This window comes from Aspergillus uvarum (genome assembly GCF_003184745.1).
Source record: "Aspergillus uvarum CBS 121591 unplaced genomic scaffold BO82scaffold_40, whole genome shotgun sequence".
Taxonomy (NCBI): Eukaryota; Fungi; Ascomycota; class Eurotiomycetes; order Eurotiales; family Aspergillaceae; genus Aspergillus; species Aspergillus uvarum.
The window spans coordinates 141524-168774 of record NW_020291337.1 but is presented as its reverse complement, the minus strand read 5'-3'; the positions used below and the strand labels follow the sequence as shown (position 1 = coordinate 168774).

General features: G+C 53.4%; 9 protein-coding genes across 9 annotated transcripts; 3 read left to right on the top strand and 6 right to left on the bottom strand.

The window, feature by feature from the left end:
• Positions 1-709: 709 nt before the first annotated feature.
• On the bottom strand, positions 710-2000 carry BO82DRAFT_287300 (putative hydroxyindole O-methyltransferase; the record flags this gene model as incomplete). The annotated part of the gene is made up of 2 exons (XM_025631575.1): positions 710-1759; positions 1833-2000. 2 exons carry the CDS (start codon positions 1998-2000, stop codon positions 710-712), a joined length of 1218 nt encoding a protein of 405 aa, XP_025490248.1.
• A 1109-nt stretch (positions 2001-3109) lies between these two features.
• On the top strand, positions 3110-5008 carry BO82DRAFT_120123 (uncharacterized protein). The gene is made up of 6 exons (XM_025629877.1): positions 3110-3472; positions 3559-3694; positions 3749-3760; positions 3835-4254; positions 4312-4345; positions 4431-5008. Exons 1-6 carry the CDS (start codon positions 3299-3301, stop codon positions 4762-4764), a joined length of 1110 nt encoding a protein of 369 aa, XP_025490247.1. The 5' UTR covers positions 3110-3298; the 3' UTR covers positions 4765-5008.
• A 339-nt stretch (positions 5009-5347) lies between these two features.
• BO82DRAFT_403723 (uncharacterized protein) lies at positions 5348-6211 on the bottom strand (the record flags this gene model as incomplete). Its single annotated transcript, XM_025639403.1, has 1 exon — positions 5348-6211. One exon carries the CDS (start codon positions 6209-6211, stop codon positions 5348-5350), a length of 864 nt encoding a protein of 287 aa, XP_025490246.1.
• A 670-nt stretch (positions 6212-6881) lies between these two features.
• BO82DRAFT_393384 (uncharacterized protein) lies at positions 6882-8563 on the top strand (the record flags this gene model as incomplete). The annotated part of the gene is made up of 2 exons (XM_025638672.1): positions 6882-7838; positions 7940-8563. The coding sequence occupies 2 exons, from the start codon at positions 6882-6884 to the stop codon at positions 8561-8563; spliced, it is 1581 nt and encodes a 526-aa protein (XP_025490245.1).
• A 507-nt stretch (positions 8564-9070) lies between these two features.
• Positions 9071-10690, bottom strand: BO82DRAFT_255311 (putative cyclin; the record flags this gene model as incomplete). The annotated part of the gene is made up of 1 exon (XM_025630901.1): positions 9071-10690. A coding segment is annotated over one exon (1620 nt), but the record flags the coding sequence as incomplete, so codon positions are not given.
• Positions 10691-11441: 751 nt separating this feature from the next.
• BO82DRAFT_355845 (ELL-associated factor) lies at positions 11442-13393 on the bottom strand. The gene has a single exon (XM_025635561.1). The coding sequence runs from the start codon at positions 12933-12935 to the stop codon at positions 11646-11648; it is 1290 nt and encodes a 429-aa protein (XP_025490243.1). The 5' UTR covers positions 12936-13393; the 3' UTR covers positions 11442-11645.
• Positions 13394-13455: 62 nt separating this feature from the next.
• BO82DRAFT_355844 (Dor1-like family protein) lies at positions 13456-15133 on the bottom strand. The gene has a single exon (XM_025635560.1). It carries the CDS (start codon positions 15056-15058, stop codon positions 13580-13582), a length of 1479 nt encoding a protein of 492 aa, XP_025490242.1. The 5' UTR covers positions 15059-15133; the 3' UTR covers positions 13456-13579.
• A 1110-nt stretch (positions 15134-16243) lies between these two features.
• BO82DRAFT_433647 (acid phosphatase DET1) lies at positions 16244-18956 on the top strand. The gene is made up of 2 exons (XM_025640889.1): positions 16244-16446; positions 16503-18956. Exons 1-2 carry the CDS (start codon positions 16432-16434, stop codon positions 18564-18566), a joined length of 2079 nt encoding a protein of 692 aa, XP_025490241.1. The 5' UTR covers positions 16244-16431; the 3' UTR covers positions 18567-18956.
• A 1216-nt stretch (positions 18957-20172) lies between these two features.
• On the bottom strand, positions 20173-21851 carry BO82DRAFT_120084 (phosphatase PAP2 family protein). The gene is made up of 2 exons (XM_025629876.1): positions 21299-21851; positions 20173-21221 (listed from the first exon to the last, which is right to left on the bottom strand). Exons 1-2 carry the CDS (start codon positions 21718-21720, stop codon positions 20324-20326), a joined length of 1320 nt encoding a protein of 439 aa, XP_025490240.1. The 5' UTR covers positions 21721-21851; the 3' UTR covers positions 20173-20323.
• Positions 21852-27251: the final 5400 nt, after the last annotated feature.

Genomic DNA, 27251 nt, shown 5'->3' with positions numbered 1-27251 from the left:
TCCTTCACAAAAGTGATTATTATAGTAGTTGTTTTAGTATTTCTAATAGTTATTATAATCTTAAGAGTTGTTGTTAAAGCAGCCTTAGCACATATATTGATATATTTCAGATAAAAATATCTTTTTTTTAATAGTTATTATCATAGCAGTTGTCTCTGTATTAGCATTCCTGCTAGACCTTTTTCCACCCCCGCATGCGTTCAAATCGGAATACCTTGGCCATGTCCACTGCTTCCTCCCATGATTTATTTTCTCTCTCTCTCTCTCTTTCTTTTGAGGGGGCTAATGGACAATGAGCATGAGCAGTACATGAAATGAGGCACGGGGTGCTAAGTTATACGAAGGACAGTAGAACAGTATGCAGAGTAACAGGTTCCCATGTGTGGTGTGTCACTTACGGGACCTGGGGTTCGAGATTTGATTCTAACTGCATATAGCTCAAAGTCGTTGTTCAACACTTGCACTGAGGGTGTCTGACATACCCCCACCCGTACTCTGCTACCAGTCCACTGCATTTACTGCATCAGTCGGGAGAGGGAAGGAACTGTCTCTCTCCATCTATTGTTGTGTATCTGGTATGGGGTATGATGCAATCTCTTGCAGCTTTCCGATCGCCAATCCCAATCACACACCTCATCCGACTTTGATCTCATTTCCATATCCGTCGGGGCGTACCACACCCCCATCCATCACGCTTGGAATGGAAATATCACGCCAACTCCGCCTCAATCAAACTCTCCGCCACCCCGGGATAGGTGTAGATCTGCACGACACGGAGCCCCGCCGCCGCCAGGATGGCGCGCCACTCGGCCTCGGTGCGCTCGCGGACGGCAAAGTGCGCCAGCATCATCAGATCCATGCTCGTGGCGGCCAGCGTCGGCCGCTCCTCGCTGACCACGATCTCGTTCAACAAAACCCGCGAGTAGCCCCGGCGCAGCGCGGGGGCCAGACTGCGCAGGATCTGCACCCCGCGCTCGTCGTCCCAGTCGTGGAGGATGGAGTGGAGGTAGTATGCGCGCGCCCCGGCGACCGGCTGGGGCGTGAAGAAATCGTGGGCCTGCGCGGTGAACGACGACGGGCCCGGCGCCGTAGCGGACGCAGCCTCCAGCGCGGCGATCACGGGCTCGCGGTCCTGCAGGATGATGCGCCCGGGATGGGTGGGATACTGCTGGGAGAAAATGGCCACGTCGTGGCCGCGGCCGCCCCCGACGTCGACGAGGAGGACGCCTTCGGCGTTGGTGGTGTCGTCGAAGCCGGCGACCAGGCGATCCGCCACGGGGTAGAAGCCCGGGTCGCACCAGTTGGCCTTGCCGGCGCGGTAGGCGCTCATGAAGGAGTCGAAGTGTTGGAGGTTGGGTGGGTTGGCTACGAGCCAGTCGAAGAAGTGGAGGGGGGTGCGATGGGCGCTCTGGAAGGGGCCGCTCAGGCTCCCTACAGTCGGGGATTGGTATTGGGTGTTTTCGAAGAAAGTGGGGAAGTTGTTGAAGGACGGGCGCGCGGTGTCGTAGCAAAAGGAAATGCTATCTTGGTAGTTGTCGGCGGCGAGCTGGTCGCTCAGCGGCGTGCCGTGGAAGGCGCCGTGATGGAAGCTGATCAGATACATCGCCACCAGGTGGCGCGTCAATCGCTGCAGGAGCACGACATCGATGCCAGTCTTCTCGGCCAGTGCGGACGGGCTCAGGCCGGCCTCCCCTGCGTCGCGGAGGAGCTGAAATAGTTTGACGTCGACGGCGATGCGGATCACGGCGGACATGGCGGGCTGTAGGTGTCGCAAGCGAGTGCGTTAGTCGGTGAGTATATCGGTGGGAATGGAAAGGGTATGCCGCTCATACCTCAGCCCAGAAGCTGCGTTGAATGAATTCACTGGGCATCTCCAGCGCGGCCACCAGGGCACGGCTGCGGTCAATGAGGGCTTCCCGTGCGCCAGGCTCAGCCTGGTCATAGGCTTTGCCTGCCGCGGCCAAGTCTTCCAGAATGGTAGAAACGGAGGGATTCGTCATGATTGAGGTGTGGAGGTGAGAGTGGAAAGTAGAGAGAAGCGCATTGAGGGGTTCCTGGGGGTCTCATGGGCTTCATATATCTTTCCACGCTTCAGTGAGGGGTAGCCGGCAGATGGACTGCTGCCATGTTCAGTGCAAGCTAGTCGTATTCTAGCCCATGGAAAAGTGGATAGAAACGGTCTGTCTGTATCTCAACACGTGTGTCTGCTCGAGACGAGGCTAGGTGGCTTTCGCCTTTTCATTCAGCTGTCAATCCATCCCGTGCCTGAGGGACTGAGGGACTGAGGGACTGAGTGATAGGGACAGGTTTATGTAGTGGAATGCTTGGTCCCCGAAGGATGAGAGATCCCTGCAATTGTCCCTGTGGCAGACAAGGATCCTGCTGCAGGTACTGTATCCGTACAGTACATAATATAGGAAGAACTCCCCGGGGTGCATATGCGTTCTGGACATGCAGCGAGACAAGGGTGTCTGCTAGAGACAGCTGGCCTCCGGAGGCATGCTAAGACCATCTCCGTAGGAAGTCCGTCATGCCACTCTGTAGCGAAGAAGCGAGAAGACCGGACACAGGCACCGCCGTCAAGCTAAGAGGGTTAACGCATGTTAGCGCTCCTTCGACTGCGAGCCACGCGGGGCTTGTCCCGCCCCGTTCCTGCCTCGAGATATCATCGGTCCACATTGAAGAGAGAATACTGTGAATTGCAAGATGTCTCGCATTCCACATTGCCTCAGATGCATCAACAACAAAAGGCCCAAGCTTGTATCCAGAACCAACGATGGAGGAGCCAGCAAGCTGGGGAAAACCGGAACGATCCGAAGGCTGGAACCCTCGGAGATAGGGATGGAGACTCATTGCCGCTCCACTTCCCGCCATCTCCGCGAAACCCTACATTGCTGACCCGGACATCTTAGCTCCATGGTACTAATGCTTTCAAATCGTAATATCGTTCGCAGAAACCTGGACCGCACCAGATCCTTCCAATTCTGTGACGTTTACCGAGGGCCGCCAGAGAGCCTGTGGCGCACGCCAAACAATTGCGACGAATGACGCCCGTGCCAGAGGAATCATTTTCCCGGAGCCGTTTCTCCTCCTCTCACGCTCTGCCCACCTTATATCGTGCGTTTTGGACACAACCTACGTGGGCGTCCCCATCTTGCCAATGCCTGTTCTCCGAGATCGAGAAGAAAACCGGCCCATCTCTCGTGCTTGGGCCACTTTGCGGCGGGCACCTTCCACCATTGCAGCATTCGAGGCTGGCAGACGGCACGGTCCGACCGTGTGGTTCGAGGCAGTCTGAATGGCTTCGTTCGACACGGACGTGGATTTCAGTGAAAGTCGGGCCGCTGAGATCCATGCAGTAGCCTGGGTATTCACTGGCATTGCCATTGCCGTGGTTGCGTTGAAGCTGTTTGCTCGAGGACATGTCGCGAAGAGCTTGGGATGGGATGACTTCTTCATTTTCTTTTCAATGGTGACTAACCCACCCAGATGCATGAATCCGAGGGACTGGATGCATAATTGAATGAGACCCCGCTGACCAGAGATACTGTACTGCAGGGCCTCAGCATCATCGCCGCAGCATTTGTCTCGTACGCGGTCACCTTAGGGCTCGGTCGCCATACGGCGGCGGTGATTGCCGACCATGGCACCGACCGATATGTCCAAACGGCCAAATGGCAGATCATAGCATTCCGTGAGTTTCCTGCTCAGTCGGGGTTCTATGCCTAGGTAGTTAACAGGATGGCAGCATTCAACATCGGTACGCCTGAACCTCCCTACATCCGCTCATCTCCGGCGATAGTTCTTGATAACTGATGCCTGCGCGGGATGCAGGTGCCTTTAGCTTCCCCAACATCTCCATCGCCATCCTCGTCAGCCACCTCCTCGACCCGAATCCGCTGCGCACGCGCTGTCTCTACGCCATGGTGACGATGCAGGTCGTCTTCGCCATGGTCTCCGTCTTTATCGTCTTCTTCCAGTGCCGCCCCACCCAGAAGCTGTGGGACGCCTCCCGGGAGGGCCAGTGCTGGGACGCCAGCGTCTTCGACGACTTCTCCTACTGGGTCAGCGCCTACACCACGATGACGGATATTGTTCTGGCCGTGGTACCCATCCGCGTCTTCTGGAAGCTGCAGATGCGCACCTCGACCAAGGTGGGGGTGTGCATCATGATGGGGCTGACGTTGCTCTCGGCGATCGTGACCATCGTCAAGGCCACATATCTGCATCTTTTCACCGATCGAACAGATCCACGTAAATTGCACATCCTCCCCACCGATCCATCCCGTTGACTAACATGAAACTTCCCAGTATATAATGTAGTACCGCTAGTAGTCTGGGGCCTGTACGTTTTGTTCCTCAAATACCCCCTCATCCATTCCAGGAACCCCCCAATCATTGACTATCTTCACTGGATACACTGTCCACAGCATCGAGCAAAACGTCGTCATCGTGGCGGCCTGCATCCCCACGCTCCGGCCCTTCTTCCGCAAAGCCTTCGAATCCAAGGGCTACCGCTCCGACAGCCATACCTCCCATGTGTATTCCGGCGGATCCACCTTCAAGCTTTCGACCACCCCCAAGCCCTCGGGTGCCCAGCGTCTCCCGTCGGAGTCGGACTTGCCGCTGGACACTAATCATCAGGATGGGGAAGCGGATGCCGCGGATTTGCGGCGGGGGATCTGGCGGACGAGTCAGATTCATGTCACTGTGCAGCAGTCGGGCGCCAGGGCAGCGCATGTGCCGGTGGATGCTTTACGTTGACCACCGTCACGAAGCAGAATGGCTCGAGGTGGGGAAAGGGCATCTGCATATACCTTTGTGCACAGCACAGTCCTAGGGACTGTTCAATTCGGGGTCAGTAGACGGATTTCTTTCTGTTTCCTATGTTCTTTTCCTTTGTGTGTGCGTGTATGATTGCTGGGTCATTGCGTCTGGCTCGATACGATTTGTAGGGAACCGAAGTAAAGATCCCCTAGAATAATTTTCAAGATGGAATCCTTACGCATGCAGAAACATGTATCATAGAAGAAGAAAGAACGATGGTTATCCTCCCTCCGAGCCCTTCAAACACGGATGTTAATGTGTCCGAATGCTCCTTTTAAACTAGACCTGGTTGATCCTTTGCATGGTCAGCCTGACAATTGCCATACCAGGCGGATACCGGCCATCTTCTACATAATGGAAACTTCATGTCCCCTTTCATGATTCCAAGCCCTAACCCCTCCATCCATCTCTTTCATCTTGCCAAACATATTGCACCCTCGCCCCCTCCCCCTCCTTTAAACCACTAAGTATCCCAGGCTCAATCCACTCCAACAAAAAACAAGCAGGGGAAAAAAAGAAATCAAAGATACCCCTCCAAATACCTCACAAAAGTCAGACAATCATTCGTCTTGGCCACCCACTTCTGATGCTCCGCCTGGGCGAAGTAGTCCTTGGCCTTGGCCGCCAGCGCCGCGTCCTTCTTGGCGGCGGTCTGCTTGACGAACTCGATCTTGGTGGCGGACTTGCCGCCGCCGGCGCCACTCCAGTTGCGCTTCTGGTAGATGGTCTCCGGGTACTCGGTGATGATGAGGTGGTGCAGGACGGCGATGAAGTCGCGCTTCACCTTTTTTTTGGAGGTGGTCTCGCTGACCTTCCCCACCACCAGGGCGATGTGGTCGAACCCGTAGTCCCGCTGCGCCTCCGCCAGCACGTCCTTGGGGCTGGCGTCGCCCGGCCCGTCGCCCGTCGTGTACTTGACCGTGAAGGCGTAGTAGTTGTCCTTGGTCATGCTGCTGTGGACCTTGGAGAAGAGCTGGTAGGTGCTGGTTTCTTCGATGGTTTGTTGGGCGGAGGTGGAGGAGGTGCGCGGGGTTAGGTTGGTTATCGCGTCTTCCTCGTTGTTGTTGTCGTCGTCGTCGTCGTCGTCGTCGTGGGTGATGTCCCGCGTGAGCAGAGTATAGAGGGTGTCATCGTCGTCGTCGTCGTCTCGAGGTGTTCCATCTTCGCGGTTGAATAGCTCGGCCAGCGGCAGGTCGAGGGACCGGGTGTGGATGTCCGGGAGCTTGCGGAGGGGGTCGACATTGTGCACGGATCTGGTGTCGAGGTTGATGGATTGGATGGAACCGTGGGCTTGAGATTCGGGGTCCGCGTTGGGGATCGGGGTGGAGGTCACCCCCGTGGAGAGTGTGGCGAGCAGAAGGGAGAAGAGAGTGTTGATTTTCATTGCGGTGTGAGAAAGCCGTTGACTATGGGTGGGGGGCTGTCAAATGAGTGTGGTGGGAAATACAGGACTACACAAATGAGTGGATGGGGCTTGGGTCTGTGAGGTTTCTGGTGGAGAGTCAGGGGCTTTATATTCTCCTCTATATCTGTCGTATCGTATTGTTGACTATACTACATGTATGAATCAGACAGTGACAGTCCCGGCGGAAGTCACGGAAATGAAGTTTGCAGGCATGATGTTCCTGCAAGGGTCGCAGACTGAGACTTTCAAAGGCTCCTGGAAAACCTGAGCATGGGGGCTGCTTCTTTTCGATCCTGTTGATGTTGTTGATGTTGTAGGTCTGGTGTCGTAGTAGGGAAGTGTTTGGCCCCCCGTCAGCACAAGCTAGGGTTTGGGGCCGATATTGGATCTTGTCTGGAACTGGAAAAAGGGACTGTTTTGTGAGCCGTTATTGTTGGCTAAGGGAAGAGCAAACAATTGCACCTGGGCTACTAGTCTGACTACTAGGTAGCTAGTGAGAGCCTGGTCTGACTGGCAGGCACCCTCTTTTATTGTGGTTTCCTCCACCTCATCTCTCCTTCCCCTCCCTTCCCTTTCCATCTCTCCTCTCTGCTTTCTCAACCTCAAATCTTGCTTTCTACCTTTTCATTTCAAATACCAGCTAAACAATATGCCCCCAACCCCAACCCCAACCCCAACCCCAACCCCAACTCCAGAAATAACCCTCGCCGCCCTCACCACCAAGATCCAAGCCTCCACCCTCCTCCCCACCACCCACCTCCACCAACTCCTCCTCTCCACCCCAAGTCAAACCCTCACTCTCCCCGCCTTCCTCGCCCTCTTCCCTCCCTCCCTCCAATTGACCCACCGCAACGCCCTCACCCAAATCCACCACCTCCTCGCCTATCTCTCCAATTTCCCCTTCTCCTCCTTCCCCGTCCCCCAATCCTTAACCCCAACCGCGCTACTCCGCGCCCTCACGCTCGCCAACCCCGCCCTCTCCGCCCAGCTCTTCGAGGAAAGCAACCTCACGCGCCGCCGCACGCCAGCCGATTATAGGCGGGTGATCTTCCAGGGTCTGGCGACGGAGCGTGTCCCCGAGCCTCAGCTTTCTGGACAGGTGGAGGTGGAGGGGGAGGGGGAGGGGTTCCACAAGGAGAGGGCGCAAGCATCCCGCAACGCCTTTGACATCCCCTCTGCAGACGATGAGACCCAGCGATCCTTCTGCGGGGTGAATTACGATGCCGACGGCGATGAGATGTTCCATGATGTGCTGGATGTGTTGTATAATGTCCAGGACAAGCGGGTGTGGGAGGCGGGGGTGCCGCGGGAGGGGTGGAGGCGGGCGGCGGTGGAGTTGGTGCGCGGGGTGGAGGCGGATGCTGATGCGAGGGGGCTGAGAGGCAGGGGCAGGGTCAGGATTAGGGAGCTGGGGATTCGGAGGGAGAGGTTGCGCGAGGTGGTGCGGTTGTTTGTGCGGGTGGGCTTTGCGGGGTGTGCTGCTGTGGGGGTCGGGGAGGAGGATGGGCTGGAGGAGGCGGCTGAGTGTGTGGTGCGGGCCTTTGCGCGAGACGGGGCTGAGGTGGTGATGTGGGAGATGTTTGATGAGGTCATTAGGGATGTTCTGGTTCGTATTCCCCGCTTGTATACCGGGGGTTTTGTGGAATAAGGGCGTCAGGGGGAGGAGAGGGGAGTTGTTTAACGACACATGCTGATGCTATGGGATAGCCACACTTCTTGACCAGCTTGGGAAGACTCCTGTTCCCGCTCTATCAACCGCGAACCGAGCAGGAGGATATCGTTCATTCCCTCCCCCAACCCAGCAAGATTGCAACCCGCCCTGTGCTAGCGCTGTTGGACATGATCCTGGCGGAAACGGTGGCGTTCGAAGCACTCGCGTTGCGCAAGATGTACACCACCTCCGAGAAAACCGAAACGGCAGAGACACTGGCAGCCGACCTAGACAACGACGAGGATCTGACGGTGGTCCTGATCGCGGGACGGTGTACGCAGTCCGGACAGCGAGCGGTATTTGGCTTCCATCTGCCCTGGGCGGGCATGGAGGGTGCGGCGGCATCGTGTCTGTTGTTCCAGTTGAGTCCCGTGCAGGATGTGTTTCGCGGGGATTTATCTGAAGTGGTGCGGCCGGGGTATCGACTAGCAGAGCAAACGAAGCAGTTGGGCTTCGGGGAGGCAGGAAAAGGCGTGCAGTTGGTGCTGGAGAGGAATCTATCGAGGATGAGCGTGAGGCATGTGGTTGCGGAGGGAGGAGGGTACCGGGCGAGGGAGTGGAGGGGCGACTGGACCATGGAGGTTGAGGTGCAGGAGATCGAGCTTTGGGATGAGACATAGGTCGCTCAGTAGGTAGCTATTGCTTGTGAATGTAATAAGACAGCACCTCCATTCGGACGCCCGAGTATGGATACAATGGGAACACAGCAAGATGCCGTCATCTGTAGTTGCAGTGCTACGACATAAAAACCATGCCCGACTCTCAAAATGCTCTAGTCTCTCATCTGACACAAACACACACTCGAAAAATATGATTCAAGTCTAAGCAAAAGGTATAGTACAAAATGTCCCTCTCGTCCCCGACCCTTCGCCTCTCTCCATACAACCAACACGGCGCCAAGCCAAGCGAAGTAGCAATGAACGAGCAATGCCAGCCCATCGAAGAATTAGCAAAAAAAAAAAAAAAAAAAAATAGAGAGCACTAATCTGCTCGAGCTGCGGGAATTCCTTCCGGTTCCGTCCGGGTTGCACTATATACGGTGCAGCAACTTCCAGTGCATAGTAGATATCTATCGGTTCTCATGAAAAGAAAAAGCCACAAGTAAGAAAACAACAAGACAACGCTCATCAAAGCTCGCCCTCTTCACTTCCTCCACCCTCATCATAATTCTCAACGGCTTTCGTTGGTGCCGGTGACGGTGGCCGGGCTTCTTCTGGAGGAGGTGGCGGAGGCGGAGGTGGAGGAGCAGGCGGAGGTGGCGCACGGGAGTGGTTCGATTGTTCTTCGTAGGATGGCTTCCTGCCACCAGCAGACGGGCGTCGTCTGCGCTCGTCTGATTCTACGTCCCAGTCGCTGCGATGACGGTCGATTGGCCGTCGCTCAGGTCGAGCAGAGCCCGGAGACCCGTGGGAGGACATGTTCTGTTGTACAATCTCGTCGATCCGTTGCTGGATCGGATCCACCGGTTGCCCCGGCTTACTCCCCCGGCTGGCGCTATCACGGCGAGGAAACGGTCGAGGGGCAGGGGGCAGGGGATGCGGATGGCGTGGTTTTGAGTGATGGGGAGGCGGCGGGAGTTGTCCCGCAGAGACGTGATTGTTGCCGTGGTGTCGGTCTTGAGATGCCGGTGGCCCTCCGTTAGAGTGGGGGACAGTCGAGGATTCATGCGCAAGGCCTCTTTCGGCCACCACGCCTTCCGATTCCCTCCGCTGTCGCTTCGGCGACCGTGTACCATTCTGTCTATTTGGCTCGTGGTCGCGCGATGTAGTCGATTCGTGCAGGTTGCGGTCGTGAGTCTGCTCTTCGAGCTCCCTGGACCGCTTACGCCCGTTGACGGGGTCTGCTCCTGGCGCGGGCTCCGTCGTACCGCCCGCGCGCGGGATCCTGGTCTTCTCAGTACCCTCGTCTGATGCGGTGGGGGCGGACAGATAGTACGTGTTTCTTTGCAGGGCATTGTTTTCATATAAATGTGCCATTCTCGTGACCGTACGACGCACCTCGTTGATGTCCACATCGATTTGCTCCCACCAGGGCCGACCGAGTTCGTCGTCTTCGAATCCGACGTCGCAGTGCTTGGCGGCGGCGTACAGGGCGGCGGCGGCGATGTTGCGAGCGGTAAACTGTAAGCAGAGGACGGTAAACATCGAGTCGTTGACGAAAGCCCATGACGCATTGCGCATCTGTTTGTTATCGGCCACGTTGAAGAACAGCAGGAATTCGTAGAGGATGCGATACGGCTCTTCCAGCTGCAGGTCGAAGCACAGCGCCTCCAGTAGGGTATCCTCGTTGACGAGGATCGTGTCGCGCCATTTCCAGAACTCTTTGGACTGCTCATCAACCACCAGATTCGGCTGCTTCTGAGCGACCCGACAGCAAGCAACCACAAGCTCCTTCATCCTCCGCACGTTTTCATCAACCTTTGTAGCCAGGAACAAGGCCGTAGCAGCGATGGGGTAGGGGTGCATTCCGGGTCGTTGCGGTAGATCGACCATACTGTATCGCATAAAAAAACGATGGAGGTAGACGGCGGCCGTCGCAAGCGTGAGTTGCGGCAGTTTGAGCATGATCCCCACCTGGGAGATGAAATTTACGCCCTTGCTGCGGGAGGTATTTTCCGCCTCCATCTTCATACCATCGAGCTGTGACGGCGTTCGTGTGAGCTCCTCATCGGTGAAGAGCCATTGAGCTTGGGTAGCAACGAGGACGGCATTTGAAGGCGCAGGAACAGGCCGTGGACCCGGGCGGTGGCCGCGCGGAGAAGCCATCGTGTGCATATGAGCTTTATCGGCCAAGTCCAATTCCCTCAAAGCACAAAGCGACGCTAATGCGAGCAGAGTTTATCTCGAAGGAGTGGAAGGTGGAAGAACTGTACACAACGTGAGAGGAGATCGATCCCGAGAGCCCGAATCCGCACGCGCAGGCAAGCTTGGGTAAGGTTCCGATCGAGTATTCTTCAGTCACCCTACTTGAAGACTGTCGAAGGAGCAAGGCAGTAAATGAAGGCGCACCCTTAGTGTAGCCCACTGGCGACAGTGAGCCACTTTGTCTCGTCGCCTGGAGGTTTATCGAGTCGTTTCAACCATGGCCCGCGGGTGAATCCTCATCGCATCGGATGCCGAAAATCGGGAGGTCAGTCGCACCACGCGTGTTAGTCCACGGGTTCGACAGTAAGCGTTATGAAGAAGGTGGATAATTTCCGTAACGGCTGACTGCGATGGACTGGGTGGTAAATCGTGAGAATCTCGTCGTGTTGTCGATTATTGCCGGAGGAACCGATCAAGCTCCTTTCTAGAGCGGTGGTTTTTCTTGACTGGCACTTGGCCCAATGACGATGCGGCCCGGATCATTCAGTTGTTCCGATCTAGATCGGCCGCCGCGTAGAACCGGCATTCGGACTATTTGTTACTCTCACAAGTGGTTTTCTCAGTGTTACAGTTGTCATGATCATACCAACATGCTACAACACTGACAGTCTGGTCAGTCTGGTCAGTCTGGTCAGTCTGGTCAGCCAGTCTTCAGTACACTTCTCAATGCACATACGGTACAACAGCTGGTATTATATCAATTGCCATGAACGTCCGCCTCCGCTGGGTTTCAATGTAAAACAGTGTAAACTCCACAGTGCGCCCTGCTTATATGCATGTAGACTTGTTACAAGAGTGAAACACAGGCTAATAAACAAGAGTCGTAAAAGAGACAACATTACTCTTCCTCGCTGACCTCGCTCTCGTCATCACTAGGTGCGTGGTAGAGATGCGACGAGTATGGTGGCTGCGACTGGTGGCTACGTGCCTCTTCTTCCTCCCGCGCACTTTCTTCAAAGGCCGCTTCCATCTCAGCGGCCAGGGCGTCATCATCATCCAGCTCATCTTCATCCACGAGCGGCGCAGTGATAGGCTCGCGGACTGCAGGCGCTTTCCCGTGACGGGCTGGTGAGGGAAGTCGGAGATGGTCAACATCTTCATCGTCTTCCTCCTCGTGATCGTCACTGGCCGGTGTGTGCGTATCGGAGAAGTAGGTTGTGTCAATTCTCGAGGGCCGCGGCGAGCCCATTTCGATGATCAGATCACCGTCGATGATGATATTTGACCCCGGCGAAGGCTCGGTGATCTGGGACGAGACCAACCCCAAACCCGTCTCGGCCGGCGGGGGTTTCGCTGTGCTCCCCCGCACGTCATCCTCTTTGACGACCTTCCGGTCAGTTCCCTTACGTTCGGTTCGTGCCGGAGACTTTGGTGGTGCTTTTGTCGGTGTGGACTTGGGGTGTTTGACAGCCTCTGCACGCTCCTTTTTCCGAAGCAGTGGCTCCCGCTGCTTCTGCTTGTCCGGCATGGGCTTGGGACTCGGAGTGGGTTTGATGGCAGACATAAAGGGTGTCGCCGCTTTGCCTACACTGGTGTCTGAAGCGGATTTGTCGTCATCGGCGTTCTCCTTTGGGAGGAAATGACGAAAATCGAAAGGGTTGTTGTCATCCGCTGGGCCGTCATCATTACCACTGGCATTGTCAGACGCCCGATCGTCACCCGATCCATGGTCTTCCTCCTGCAACGTTCGTAGTTGCTCATATTGTTCAAGGACCTGCTTGTGTGACTTCGCTGGGGCCGACCGAAGATTAAAGTTGAGCTGTGTCGTTACCGGTTCTAGTACGAACACTTTCCGATTGGCGTCAAATACCAGGACAAGATTATGTTCACCAGATTCCAGCGCAGCTTGTGCCGGATCTGCACTGCCTTGATATGTGTAGGTCAACACATTCTGCTCAGAATTTGGTGCTTTGTCCGTGATCGTCAAATTGTAACGGTCCCGAGATTGCCTTGATCGAGAGATTTTAGATCGGGCGGTCGCAGATTTGGTTTTGTAATTATATTGAATGTTGACTAATTGGGAGTTCGACGCGCCCTTGCCAGCGAGCCTGTCACCCAGCACAATAGGATACTCGGCTTGTTTTGTTGGATCGATCAACCCACTGGTGGAGAGAGCTGGGGCAGCCATCTTGGATCGGGGCCACAGGAGGGAGGCAGGGATGTTGAGATAAAGGTCGCAAGTTTGTGTATATGATGGAAACTCTTCACGTAGTCAAGGAAGTTATCTTCATTGCTCAGGAGGGTATAATCAGTAGCACGGTATGCAAGGGAGAACGTCACAACAGACGGAGGCGGCGGCGGCGGCGGCAGCGCGGGGGGAGGGAGAAGAATAGATCAGAGACCGGAAACCAGCACCGGTCACGAAGAAGGAGTCTCGAAGAGGAGTGTCAGGGATTTCGGAGGTGACAAGAGGCGTAAAGGATCAATGAGAAAGAGGGGTCGTCTAGAGATTGTCGAAAGGGATGTGGAAGAGAAGAAAGAGCAGGGAGAGGGAGGGAGCGAGGGAGCGAGGGAGGATGACGGATGGATGGTCCAGACAGCGTTGGACGGCGGATGCCATGCCTTATCGGGTTAGCGACCCCCGGGTGTCCTGACTTTCCTTATTGAGAAACAAAAGACGCTTCATCCCTTCTTCACCTTCAATGACACTGACAATGGCCGATTTGTTGGTTCTTGTTTGTTTGTTGGCAGCTTTGCTGGCAATATCCTTACAGTACGTTCTTTGTCACTTGGTCATTTGGTCACTCTGCGGTTCAATCGCCCAGTCCCTCACTAAGCTGGCGATGCTACTCGCAAGGTCCCTTTGGAAGAAGGTCCTGTGGTTGTACCACCCCCAGTCAGCTGTTCCAACCGCCCTGCCAAGGCTCGGTGTTTCCGTGTCACCTCCTCCCATACGTAGGCTAAATCATCATCATCGTCTTCGTCCTGCTCGTCTCCCAACTCCGTAAGGATCATTCCAAAATCGCCCCCAAGTCGACCAAGGCTGGCTGCACAATACAGGACCTGGGTCAAGAGACTTTCGCGCGAGCTCTTGTCGCGAACATTGGGAAGATACGTGCGCAACGTATCCGCGAGCAATTCGACTAGCTGCATTGGAAAAGTGGCCAAGGCGGACGGAAGACGTTGAAAGGGAATTTCTGCACGGGCTGACTTCGAGGCTACCGCCTTGACTCGACTATCGATTCCACGTAGACCGGCAACGGCCAATTCCGACTCGGACTGGTCAGGAGAGAAAATGTTTCTGTATAAGGAGACAATAGCAAAACTTTGTTCGCGGAAAATCTCAATATATCGCTTCAAGTATTTCTCCGTCTGGTGACCATCTGACCAAGTGGCTGTCGCACTGTTTGGTTTGTCGGTCTTGTGGAGTCTGCGCTGCGTCTCCTGGTCGGCCAACTCTCGCAAAGGATCCAGGGCTTCGAGCATTGATACCAGATTTGCCAGTCTACAGATCAAAAATACTGCACCGAAGGCCCCCTCGCCGGAAGTAGTCCCTCCATCATTGTATAGGTTTTCCAGCTCGGGCGCCACTCGCCGCAGCCAACCAACGGTCCTCATGGCAGCTGCTAGCCGCAGGTTCTGCATCCGCAGCCCAGCAGTCAGATTGGAAGTCATGTCCTTCATCGCTTCATCGGCCTGCATGACCACGTCTTTGATGAGCGGGGAATCCGGATACAGAGTCTGTAGTCTCTTGATGTGCGCATAAAGATCCAGTGCAGTCGAGTATGTGGTCGATGCGGAACTCCCTGTACCACCCGAGCTTGCCGCGGCGGATGACACCGCTGTAGAAAGCAAGGTTGGCAGCTCCAAAATGTCCGAGAGTCGGTCCACATTTCTTGCCAATTGCATGACCTTTTTCCGCCGCTCGAGGGATACATTCTCGGTTGCTCGGCTATATTTTGAAGAGAATAGAACGGCTTCCTCGTCGAGTTTGGGGATTGAATCTCGCAGTGCTTGGGCGTCGCGGGTCAACTGGGGGATAGTTGTGCGAAGGTTGGACAAATGGTCTGCGGAGGTCACGAAGGCTTTGTGAGAACGGTTGGAGAGCGCTTGGAGGGACAAAAGGGTCGAGTGGGAGGACTGTGTTAAGGATTGAGGCTCTGTCGTCTGTAATGCTTGAAGGGAGAGGGTCGGTAGACGATTGAGGTACTGGGCTGTGGTGGGATTGTGCTCCGGGGAGCGGAGATCGGAAGGAGCATTGGTGGTTGGATCCAGCTGAGGAGCCAGGAGCTCGTAAAGATAATCGGCCATAATTGCTTTCGCCTCAGCCCAGGGGGCGTAAAAAGGAAGGAGATTTGTGGGAGAGTCTGTGAAGTTGCCCAGTGGAAGCTAAGTCACCTAGACAGGAGAATCTAGAGAAACTGGCCAGCTTTGGTTTGCGACGGATAACTTAACGGATGGGCACGGCATGCCGCCTTGGCGGGTCACTGGCCAGCCCAGGCTTAGTCTGTCACAGTGAGTGTATAATTTACCGTCTGCCCACAGCTTTTAAGCCACAACTAGAAACACCAAATAATATCATGGCTCCATGATTTTTCCTCCCAACTTGAAGCTAAGCTCATGTAACATACGTCTGACAGGAGAAATTGTTGCTTCCACCTCTAGACTTCACACCTGGATAGCTAGTCATCTGAGCTTCAGATCTTCGCCTTGCGATCAATTCCCGCTGCTCCGCTCTCTGTCGAGTCAACTACTCCGACGTGGACGGCACTGGCATAAAGTAGACTTCGAACCATAGCTCTTTGAGACCAGATAGAACTATCTTATGGGTCTTGAACATGAGGGGAAAAGCGCCTCCCCCACACTGTTCCCCACATAGTGTCGTCCTTCCCGGATCGGGCGAGCACTGGAATGCCCACTGGGGTTAACTACTTACCACAATCAGGCTCCTGTAATTTGTGTGGGAGAGAGCAAGCAAGCCAGAAACTCAGGTTCCTCGTGCAATTCATCGTCCCTCAATGGATACACCTCTGGCATTCTTTTAGATGCGGCGATGGTCAAAGATGACCATATCCCACGATGCGAAATGTCCACGAGGTCTGACACGAACTCAATCTGAACCAACATGTAGATGAAAACGTCATCTAGAAAAGAAAAACTTTGGACGGAGTACAAAGAGGAAGACTATCAAGATGATATCAAGCAACTCGTTGCATGTTGATATATTGACTAAGACATGGGAATCAATCAACTTGGTGAGATTAAGGTCAAGATCAAGGGAAGTTGTCTAGCCTGGCAGCATGCAGTGTAGGATAACTAGTAGCTGGTGCCGTGTTCTATTGATAGATGAATTGTGCCTGAGCTGGTCATTGCTGACTAACCGAGGCACTGACATCACTGAAAGGCGCTAACTGGATCAGGGAATCCCCAGGTTCCTCCAATGGTCCCGCCGCATTTGCAAATCCTCGTTCTCCTCAACAACTCATTTCCTGGGATCTCCCATCGATCGGTTCTCGAAAGACGAAGACTGATTCACGAGCCACGAGTTTCTCGTAAAATCGGTCAGTCAGTGGGTGCATTTTTCTTGGTTTCACCACCCGCCGTTACAGTCTGCTGCGATTGTCCTGTACCTCGCCTCGTATCCCCACATCAATTGTACACCACCGCATGCCACCACAACAACCATGGGCAAGCCGCGGGTAAGTGTCACAGCCCTCGATGATGATGCCACTTCGGTCGCTCACCTGTTTCACAGATGATCATCTTGATTCGACATGCTCAATCAGAAGGGAACAAAAACCGCGAGATTCATCAGACCATCCCGGACCATCGGGTTAAACTCACCCCGGAAGGACATCGCCAGGCTCTGGAAGCAGGAAGCAAATTACGCGCCCTCCTCCGACCAGATGACACGATCCACTTCTTCACATCTCCCTATCGTCGCACACGCGAAACCACGGAGGGCATTCTTCAGTCCTTAACATCGGACTCGCCATCCCCATCCCCGTTCCCGCGGCATACAATCAAGGTCTATGAGGAGCCTCGGTTGCGCGAGCAGGATTTTGGCAACTTTCAGCCTTGTTCGGCCGAGATGGAACGAATGTGGCTGGAAAGGGCTGATTATGGACACTTCTTCTACCGGATACCCAACGGTGAGTCTGCCGCAGACGCCTACGACCGCGTCAGTGGTTTCAACGAGTCCCTTTGGCGCCTGTTCGGAGAGAACGACTTTGCTAGTGTCTGCGTGCTGGTTACGCATGGTTTAATGACGAGAGTGTTTCTCATGAAATGGTACCACTGGAGCGTGGAATACTTTGAGGATTTACGAAACATCAACCATTGCGAGTTTGTTATCTTGAAACTCAATCCAGACAATGGTAAATATGTCCTGCAAAATCAGCTCCGGACTTGGTCCGATCTGCGCAAGGAAAAGGAGCTGGAGCGGCAACACGAACATGCAGCGAAAGGCCTCAGCCCTACACAGCCCGCAACGCCATCGGAGACAACGCCGGTGCCGGTCAGACGCAAGTGGGGTGGCTGTCCCGAGGGGTGTAATCACGGAATTCGAAGAGGGAACTCCTTGCGTTCAGCTCGAGCACACGGATCAGAACAGCCCAAGCTTTACGTGGACACTTCATCCCCCGCCTCCAGGAAGACAAGCGATCCCAAGCACAACTTAGAGAACACTAACGCTGACCACGATGCTTCTCCGACTATAACTTCGAAAGATCCGGCCGCGCATGGAGAAACACATATGATCACAGCCCCCGAGCCAGCACTTGGAGATCGGTCGAGGGATGTTCGCCCGTTAGAGAGAACACACCCCGCGCCTTCGCCCAAGTACGAGTTTCATGGCACTCAACTAGAACTCGAGGTCTCGAGCGCGACCTTGGAAAAGGCACTACCCATCCGAACAAAGGCCATTGCCTTGACTGACACAAGTCAATCATCCGACCAACCATTTCCCTCATCGACCCGCTCCAGCCCCAGCCCCAGCTCAGTTCCAGTCCCGCGCCGGCCAGACCTCCGGCACTTCCACCGCGACAGCGAAGACCACCTCCTTCACCCACCTCGCTCCACCTATGCTTACATCCATCTGGTCGGCCGTGATGGCGGTGGCTCCCTGAGCGGAGCGAACAGTCTTGCACCATCTGAGGACGAGCGGGATGATAAAAACGAATATCAGCACCACCACCACCATCACCACCACCATTCGGGCCATAAGCACCAGCATGAACCCACCCAGTCGGCTCCAGAAGCCCGTCCGCGCTCCGCCTCCACCTCCAACCACCTCTATCCCCACCAACACCATCATCATCATCATCATCACCACCACAGCCATCGCCCAGACCCCTCGCGCAAACCGTCCCAGGATCTCGGCAACGACGGCGACGACGAGAGCAGCAGCCGACAGAGCGAGCGACTTCGTCGCACCCGCTCTCACAGTTACCACCGCCACCCCGACCATTCCACCACCTCCAGCGGTCGTCGAGCCATCCAAGCGAAGCGCGTAGCCAACATCCTCACCCAGCATCAAGTGCAGCCGCAGCAGCAGCAACAACACGACAACCACGATGACGACAACGACGACGAAGACCATGACGAGTATTTCTCCGAGCAATGCGCAGCATGCCAGGCGGACCAGTCTCAGCACGTCCACGAAGGCAGTAATCAGACTTACGAACCCGGACACGAGCACGCAGACGACCCTAATGACCACACTACTAGTACTACCATGACCCCCGGAGTCGAAGACGAAGACGACGCCCTAGAAGCCCAACGCCGCGAAGACCAAAGCATTAGAGGAAGCGTCTATTGATTTTCTCTTTTTCTTTTTTCCCATCATGAGATCTTAGTTATCTACTAGGAAACACTTCCCCAATCATCAAACAATCAATTTCAATCCGATTATCCATACAGCGCATTCCATCATATACATTTCTCATTCTATCTTATGACGCATCAGAGACGACTGCCCTTGCTTTCATGACTTGATGACAGAGAAAGAAGAAAAATTAAGATAATGAGATATGTGCAATGACATCCCGCAAATTATGAAGAATGATGTCTCATATTATTTCCCTATTTTACTGAGGGGTGAAGGAGCTACTTGGCCGGACCACTCTCCATCTACTGACTCATAGATCTTCATATAGATGAATACTCTATGAATAGTATTTTTCATAAGTGATTCCAAAACCAGTTGCATAGACGTACATACTCAAGCACTACATACGATCCATTCTAGAGAATGATTAAATCGAAGGGGGAAAAGGAGTATTGTTTTTAGTATACAATATAAACAAAGAGTTTGGTTTGAATGGGTTTCTTTCATAAATCATAACACTGCCTGGTTTAATAATAATTATAATTAATAATTCCTGGCGACTGAAGCTCGTGCTGGAATTGCAGCGGAGTAACAAAATGCTTGTTCGAATTCTCAAGAATTAATTAAAGCCTTCCTGACGCACTCACACATACACACCATGAGGATGAGGATGAGGTTGAAAGGGAGTTTTTAAGAATGGTCGAGAGTAGGAGTAGGGAAGATGTGCGCGTGTGTGTGTGCGTCAGGCGTTGGATTGGCTCCACTGGAATTATGCAAGTTGTTTCTGGCTCCCCAACAGCAGCATAGCATTTTTCCACCTCCCACGTGAGGACGAAAGCGGGCACAGACGAGAAATAGAAAGGAATATTCTCCCCCCCCACCATATATGCAGGCCCTCGCGACAATGTTCCTTGCTTCGAAAATTTCTCCTTGCCAATCCAGACTCAAAAATAGAAACCAAACAGGTCCTCTCCTCTCATACAACAGACAACAAGTGTCTCAGGGTAGTGGCAACGGCCTAAAAGCAAGAGGTTTCGTCATAGCCCCTCTGTCTATATGCCAATGCAAAAAAAGGGTCATTAAACAACATTGCATCCTTGGTGATGCATAGTGAATCAAATGCAAACGGGGAAGCGAGTGAGAGCGCCTCCAATCAACTTTTCTTTCATTGAATGGTCTCAAAACCCAGGCGCCAATGGTGTGAGCGATCGACACGAATTGATAAAAGTCTATGTACCTGGCCGAGCGGAAGGTGAAATAAAGGTAAAGCTCGACCAGCTGACGAACAGCGAAGGACAAAAAGTAGGGTCGAAGCGAATGGGTCGTTCTGAGAAAGCCCAGAAAGGCTCCCAAAAGCGAGCGTCGCAGGCAAGACCCCAGCGCGGTCTGACGAAAGATCGCCTTGGGTCTTCCGTATTAAGATTATCGACGGAGCTCCGATGTTAGGCTGAAGGAATCGATTATGCAGCCAAAATATTGCGGTGATAGTACAGTGAGGCGGAAAGAAAAGTCATCAAGTGATGACTCTCAACACGTTCAGCCAGACGAGAGTTCGGTTGAACACTGACTGAAAAGCCTGAGAAGGGACGAAGCAAGGCGGTCGGTATTAAAGATGTATGTGTCGAAATTGGCTCAATGCAATAAACCCAGCATGTCGTCAAATGTTGAAAACGCCAATCGTTAAGTAGATGCAAGAAGCGAATGCTATATGCAGTGTGAGGTTTGTGAGAAGTCGGAACGAGAGCTTATCAAGGGCTGATAACATGTCTTCCGGCTTCAATGTCGGTGACCGGGGAGGCGAGTGACTCTCCCTCCCATGTGTAATGGTCATCGACAGGGCTCAGGGAGCCAGAAGAGACGGAGGATGAGGATCCAACCGTCCATTCATCGCTGTCGAGATTGAAGTCGCCATCGAAACTAGCCAAGTCATATCCATATGCGCGAGCTGAGTCACCGATCTCGATGTAGTCGTAATCCCAGCGGTAGGTCTTGTCGCTCTGGACGCGCGGGAGAAATCGGGTCTTGGCGAAGTAGAACGCGACCGTGGCCAGCAGACCACCTCCAACCAAATCCACTGCATAGTGGTGCGACAAGTACATTGTCGCCCACCACATCCACAGAGTGTAGGTGACGAACAAAGGCTTCAAGCGGGGGAACACATGGCTCATGAACAAGGCAGCCAACGTTGAGTCCGCCGCGTGCAGAGAGGGAAAGGCGCCGAACACGACGGGGGATTGTCTGAAGCCCGAAGTGTACAGGTCGATTCCAAGGAGCTTGTCGATGCGGGCGAGACCAGCAGGGTTACCGGGCATCGAGTAATCGGCCGGTGCCAGGCCGTACAGGTTCTCGTACCACGGAGGAGAGCATGGGAAGAAGAGCTGAATAGTAACTGCAGTCATGCTGATGTAACCAAAGGTACGGGCGAAAAGTGGAACAGTGCCGGGGGGACCGAAGATGAACATGATGAGCGAGCAGACAAACGGCGCACCGTAGTGGCACAGGCCGTAGGGGATCCATGCAAGCACATCAAGAACAACATTCTGGTGAGCAGACAAGATGTTGCTGATGTTTGCACCATACAAGATATTCTCCAGGGCCGGAAGCACGCGGACCCAGATCGCAGGGCGCCAATCACTTGGAATGAACCTATGGCCGGAAAAGTCAGTCATTGTTCGCCGTCCGGTGGTGCTAGGTACAAGGCCAAGGCTTGTGGGTGCACTTACTGGCAGGCGTAGAAGAAGATAAGCCAACCCGCGATGGGCAAGAAAGGAAGAAAGAACTGGCGGGTAATCGGGAGCAGCAGCGAGATCAGGAGTAGCGTGAAGACGGCAGTTTTGGCCAAGGGGCCAGGGGCACCCATCATGCTGAGGGAGAAGATCCCGATGATCAGCAAGAGCAGATACTGGAAGTCATATAGTGTCCACCGATGGCTTTGCAGTGACCGGAGGGTATCGACGGGCGAGAAGGAGGTCTGCAGCGTCGAAATCGATGAGGTGGGAGAAAGCCGGCTGCGCAGCTTCGAACGAATCTTCCGTCGCATGCGATGCGGGACCAGCAATTGAATAGAGCGCCATGGTACTTGGATCTGAAGCTTGCCGAACTGGTTCTGCGTACGGTCCTTCCACGAAGGAAGGGAACTATTCATCTCGGCGGCTAGTCTCGGAACGATGAGACTCCGTGGAATGGCTGAATGGATCTCTTCTTTTCTTGTTCGTCGAGTGAAGTTACCAGAGGCGAAGGCGCAAGCAAAGGATGAAGGCTCGAGGCGAAGCTGATGGGAAAGGGGAGGGGATGGCGTGGTGTTGTCTCGGCGTCGAGGTGACAGGAGTCCAAGGGAGAATGGACCCTGGAACAGAACGTTTCGATCGCTGCTGGTTTGCTCCGACAAGCGGAGAATTGAAATTGAGTTATAGCAACGACGTGGGAGCGCGGGCTCCGGTCTCCAGCGGCCAAACGAGGTTGTTCGGGGAGGTCACGTTGGCGAGGGCTTCTCTGACGCAAGGCGGACGAACAGTAAGGGCGATAGCGAGACAGTAGACCGAGAACGAGGAGATAAGTCGCGAGGGGCGCAAAGATGGCCACGGAACCGGAGGGATAGGAGAGTAAACGGAGGAGAGAGTGGAAAAGAGACAATAGGTAAATAGGGAGAGCGGCAGAGAAGGGTTGTAAAGAAGAGGAGAAAGGGAAGAGGGAAGAGGAGGAAACAATGAGACGGGAATCTGAGGATTTTGCAGGTGGTTTGCTTTGGGGATGAGTAGTACTAGTAGTAATGAATGAATGAGTTGAGTGAGCGAGTGAAGTGAGACTGGGACCGGACGGGGCGACGGACCACGACGGGTACGGCGTAACGCAGTAATGTCGTACTCGTATTACCAGTTTGGCCCCGTATCATGTCGTCACCACTGGCCATGTCCTAACTCATTCAAGGCGTTTAATTACCGCCCATACCCCTTTAGTGTTTAGTTTCGGTGGTCAGCCTCGACAGTGCCTGAGAAACCAGGGTCGCTGCTTACTCCAAAAAGGAAAGAGAGAGAAAAAAAAAAAAAATCAAAGCAGAAAATTTCTGCTCGGACGACGGAGACCGCAAATACCGAACTACGGATCGGGGCGGGCTTGAGGCTACAATAGTCTACACCACCACAGCACCAGCTTTGTTGCACGCCTCGGCCAAGCGATGTGATTCCGGTTCCTGAATAGTCGCTTGTCATCTTCACAACTATTCAGTTCTATATAGACTGAGCACGCGGAGAATAAGTTGACGCGGTGCAGGAGGAGAGCTGTGCGCAGCGACAGTTAGACACTACTATAACTCTGACTCTGGTCCCCTTCTACTGACGATGACGGTCTGACTCTGATCTGTAGGTCTCAGAGAAAAAGTAAAGAAGCATTTTGCTTTGCTTCATGAAAAACAACCCAGCCATTCTCACCTCCTCCGCGATGCGCCCAACCCAGTGGTCCCCATAGATTCAATGGCCGACCAACAGGAAGCAGTGGATCTCCCATCTCCAATTTCGCTTAATCCACAACGGTCTCACAAATCGGTCAAAGAAATTCACCGATGCCGCCTACAGTCAGTCTGGTTGGTCACAATTGTTCCGCTTGGCGCATAATTAGTGATCATTATTGATTTATTGATTATTTCCTCGTATGTTTGTTGAGGCCCGAGGATTATCCCACCCACCCCCATCCCCATCCACATGTGTATAATAATCAGGCACCAGATGGATCGGGCCCCGGCAATCCGGCATCCGGACCCAAAAAGACATTGCTAAAAGTTTCTCTCACCGCAAGGCCTCGGTTGTTGATATATGTCTATGTGGATGGACCCTACATAACGACAAGCACGATCTTAGGAGGCGGATAACCGGCTGGTTGATCTGATGGATAACGATCGGGGACCAAACCGCCGGTGTTCCCGCAACAGGCCCAGGGCACAATGTGATGGATAGAGAATCGGTCGTATTGCTTACCTCTTGCAGTAAGTTAACGAGGGCTCGGACAATAGCCGCCGCAGAGTCCAGATTGATAGGTACATGTATGTGATAGGATGATTCTTACGACGATCAGCCAACGAGACGGCGAGATGACAGCTACCCATGGAGGAGTCAGTCAGTACGAGAGAGAAGCAGCAGAAAACCGCACCTCTTGTCTCTTCCCCAGCCACTTCCGCCCATTCAACTCGAAACAATCGTCTGTCGATTTGTCCACGCGCCAGGTGCATCAAACCTGGATGACAGCTGTTGTTGCGTTTTCCCTTGACGCATTGAGCATTCCCCCAAAGCTGGGGAAAGGACAAACAAGGAGGATCGATTGATTGATTGATTGCACAAAAACCCCCAGATCCTCCTGAATATCACAATTCGCAATTCGCCCCTGAGCAACAAACAGCCTTTTCTCCTTCCCCTGATTTCGATCTATAGCTTAGAATTAGGCAACATGACAACAAAAGGGTCGAGGGCTGTAGAAATGATATGCAGGTCTAGAGTGTTTAAGCAACAGTCTAGTCACGAATTATTAGACACTTTGTCTCTAGTTCGACCACGAAAGCAAGAGAGAGGAGAGCGAAACGGAAGTTGCTCTTCTGAGCCCCGTCCATTACGGTCTGGTACGGTACAGCGTGTATACGATACATACCAATTCCTGTTCCCTTCCCAGGTCCATCGAATGATCACCTCGTCCGGTCGCGCGGCTTGCCGTGATCATTCTTGCATCCGAGAGCATTAATGCACCCAAGCACGCGCCTGATTTGAAAATTTGGTGTTTGTGATGGCTTTCTCAGTTGTTCAAGCTCCCAGCAGCTGGATCAGCAGATTTGGAGGGTCTACGCTGCATCGACCCTGACTTAGTTCGGCTGTGTGTATATGGGCAGGCAGCGTCATCATGACTTCCGCCCCCAGATTAATCATAATGAGTTGTGCCTGCCCTGACTTTAGTGCAACAGCTGCTGTGGCTACTGCTGTGGTGCTGCTCCTCATCACAACGGTATGACTGGGGCGCACGATCGGACTGCAACTCTCTCCAACAGCTCTCCAGGCTCTCTCTGCCTCATGCGGGCGATTTCCCAATCCGCTTACTTAATGGCCCAGTACATTTCGGCTGATTCTCGCGATTCCGACCGGGGGCAGTACAGTACCAGTCACCTGGAACGGGCAAACTGCTCAGGCCCAACAGGCAATGCTGTCTGGGTCTACCGAGCCAGATGCAGGATTCCCTATCCTATCAGTCTACTAGGTGTTGCTTACTGAGTCGAACCAAGTGGCTGACGACTGTTACGCGTGGTTTGTTACCTGCTTTGAAATTAAAGGGTGAAGAAGGGAAATCCTGCAGTCTAAACTGACTATCATTTCTCCCAACCCCAGCCTCAACCAGGCAGCAGCACTGCTTGAGCATCCCATCAGCCTCGAATCTCCGTAGTATGGGGGATACTGTACAGTACATACATTACACAACCCTGTACTAAGTAGATGAGCTGGGCTTATACTGGCGCAAATTTCCGAACGGTATGTTCATCTCAAAATTATCGGAGCTGGATGTTGCTGCTCCTTTCTGCTGCGCCTTACCTATGGGAGATTGACAATGTGTCGGATCATCAAACGTGGTTCTACAGGAGATGATTCTTGGGGTTGTCCCTCGTATTCGTTTGCTCACGCTTTCTTCCCCCCCCCCTTTTCATCTGTATGCACCACAGAAGAAGGGGGGGTAACGTGTGGTCCTAGCAAATCTAATAGTCGTAGTTAACGATGCCGAGCCCTTGACTATTGTTGCCTGTTGGCATGAAGAGTGGATTCGATGGGGATGGTGGGCACCGGGCTGTGTGAAGGTCACCAGAGAGCTTGGGCCAAGCAGTACAACGTTGTGGCTTGGAAAGCCGATCGGCATTACTACATGTATAGCATCCCTTTTGCAAGTAGAACGTCAAGACATACGATACCTTTTTCTCGTAACGAACCAAAGGTTACTCTGTTACTGTACCAGACTTTGAACTCGTTGCATCATGGACGGTTGCTTCTGGGGCGGAACCAAGAAGCAGAATACGGGGAAGAGAGAGAGAATGAGAGGGAAGGAAGGACATACAGCGAGGGTCATCGACATCATCAGACATCATAGAAAACCGAAAGGGTAGTGACGGGGCACAAAACCCACTCAAGAGCGGGAGAGCCACAAACCCGTGACAACATGGATCGATCCCAGATTCGGATCGTTGCGCCTCTCTTGCTTCCTTCTAGAATCTCGACTCTTGGTTCATGATTGACATCAATGGTAGATCCTTTCGCAGCATGATCTCCAAGTGACAGCATCGTGGATGTCAAATCTGTTGGTTTCGTTTTACTGCTCATACTATTGACCTCACCGCTTGCTACCGAAGCAGTCACATCCACTTTTAGTAAGAACAAGAAAAAGCTGCAGCTCGAGATCACCTGATGCCCTCGTGCCCGTCGGGCAAAAGAAACTGCTTAAGAGACCCATCAGAACAATGAGGTCATGCCGCATTGCCCTGCAGTAACACTTTCTCTGAATGTTTATTGAATCATCGCTCGCTCTTCCTCGGCCCAGCTTTGCCGGCCGAAGGGGTGGAGAGGGGAGCATGTTGCATAACCCTCATTTAACTTTCTCTCAGTCGCTCTCGAAGATCGCCTCCTTGTGCAGAGTACACAATGCAGAAGTCAAATTGAATTCAAGACATTGATCTGCATTGTGCGTTCGTACACTGCATGAGCTTCACTGAGTCTGTCTTTATGCATTGTGAAGGTTTAATTTCTTGGTGTCTATGATCATTCCATCCACACAGACCGTTTCGCATCCCCCTTCCCTTCCCCTCCCTCTTTTGATTGCCATTCAACGCAGAAAACAAAGTCTATTCCAGCAGCAGCAGTATTGCCCCCCGCAATTAACCAACCCACAAGAGACGATCATAGATCAACACCCACCCAACACACCCAGTAGCCACATACCAACCCACAAGTAAAACATACGTGGGACTCCATCCAACTCCGCCGAATACCTCCTACTCCTACCCCACATTCTTCAGGACTGATCGCCGGCCCGGAATCCCTGGCAAGGCTGGAGGGTTGGCTGGGGCGTGAGGCTCATTTTTGAGGCGCCAGCTTGTGGCAGTGCACACCACACTCGGTTCGTGAGACAGGGCTGGAATGTACAGTACATAGTTTTACACGGGCTTGGGACCCGATTGGTGGTCACTACACTCTGATGGCACAGCCGAGGCCAAGCGTTGAAGAATGTCTGTCACGCTCGGTGTAGGTGTAGCCTGACGGTCTTCTGTGGGCTGTCGTTGGGCTGTGCATGGTTTGGGAGTTGAAGGTGGGTGGGTGGCTGTCGGAGTTATGCGGTGCGTATAATAAGCTACGTAGTTATTGGGTATTCCATGAGCGAGGACTGTATCATGGAAGTAATGTGGAACAGGTTGGGAGTTGAATTTGACCAGAGAGTTATTGCTTTCGGGTGGGATACATTGCCTTTCTTTTCATGTTACTCGGTACCTTGCAAGCTGTGCTGGTGCGGGCTTACAATGGACTGGAGCATGCGATTTTGGACCAGAATAGTCAAACTCCTTTTTTGCTCAATCTAACCACAGGAACTATGTACTCAGTGTAGTCATTCTACTATCAATATCCATGTTGACCAATGCCATAACCCATCTATGGAATCTACAGTCAG

What these genes read in the sequence shown, in the direction of transcription:
- BO82DRAFT_355845 (XM_025635561.1), bottom strand. Translation starts at nt 12,935, where the DNA reads ATGGCTGCCCCAGCTCTCTCCACCAGTGGGTTGATCGATCCAACAAAA.
- BO82DRAFT_120123 (XM_025629877.1), top strand. Translation starts at nt 3,299, where the DNA reads ATGGCTTCGTTCGACACGGACGTGGATTTCAGTGAAAGTCGGGCCGCT. An exon ending in CACCGATCGAACAGATCCAC is followed by an intron (nt 4,255 to 4,311) that starts GTAAATTGCACA and finishes GAAACTTCCCAG; the next exon opens with TATATAATGTAGTACCGCTA. An exon ending in CCGCTAGTAGTCTGGGGCCT is followed by an intron (nt 4,346 to 4,430) that starts GTACGTTTTGTT and finishes CACTGTCCACAG; the next exon opens with CATCGAGCAAAACGTCGTCA.
- BO82DRAFT_120084 (XM_025629876.1), bottom strand. Translation starts at nt 21,720, where the DNA reads ATGAATAGTTCCCTTCCTTCGTGGAAGGACCGTACGCAGAACCAGTTC. An exon ending in ATCTTCTTCTACGCCTGCCA is followed by an intron (nt 21,222 to 21,298) that starts GTAAGTGCACCC and finishes TTCCGGCCATAG; the next exon opens with GTTCATTCCAAGTGATTGGC.
- BO82DRAFT_355844 (XM_025635560.1), bottom strand. Translation starts at nt 15,058, where the DNA reads ATGGCCGATTATCTTTACGAGCTCCTGGCTCCTCAGCTGGATCCAACC.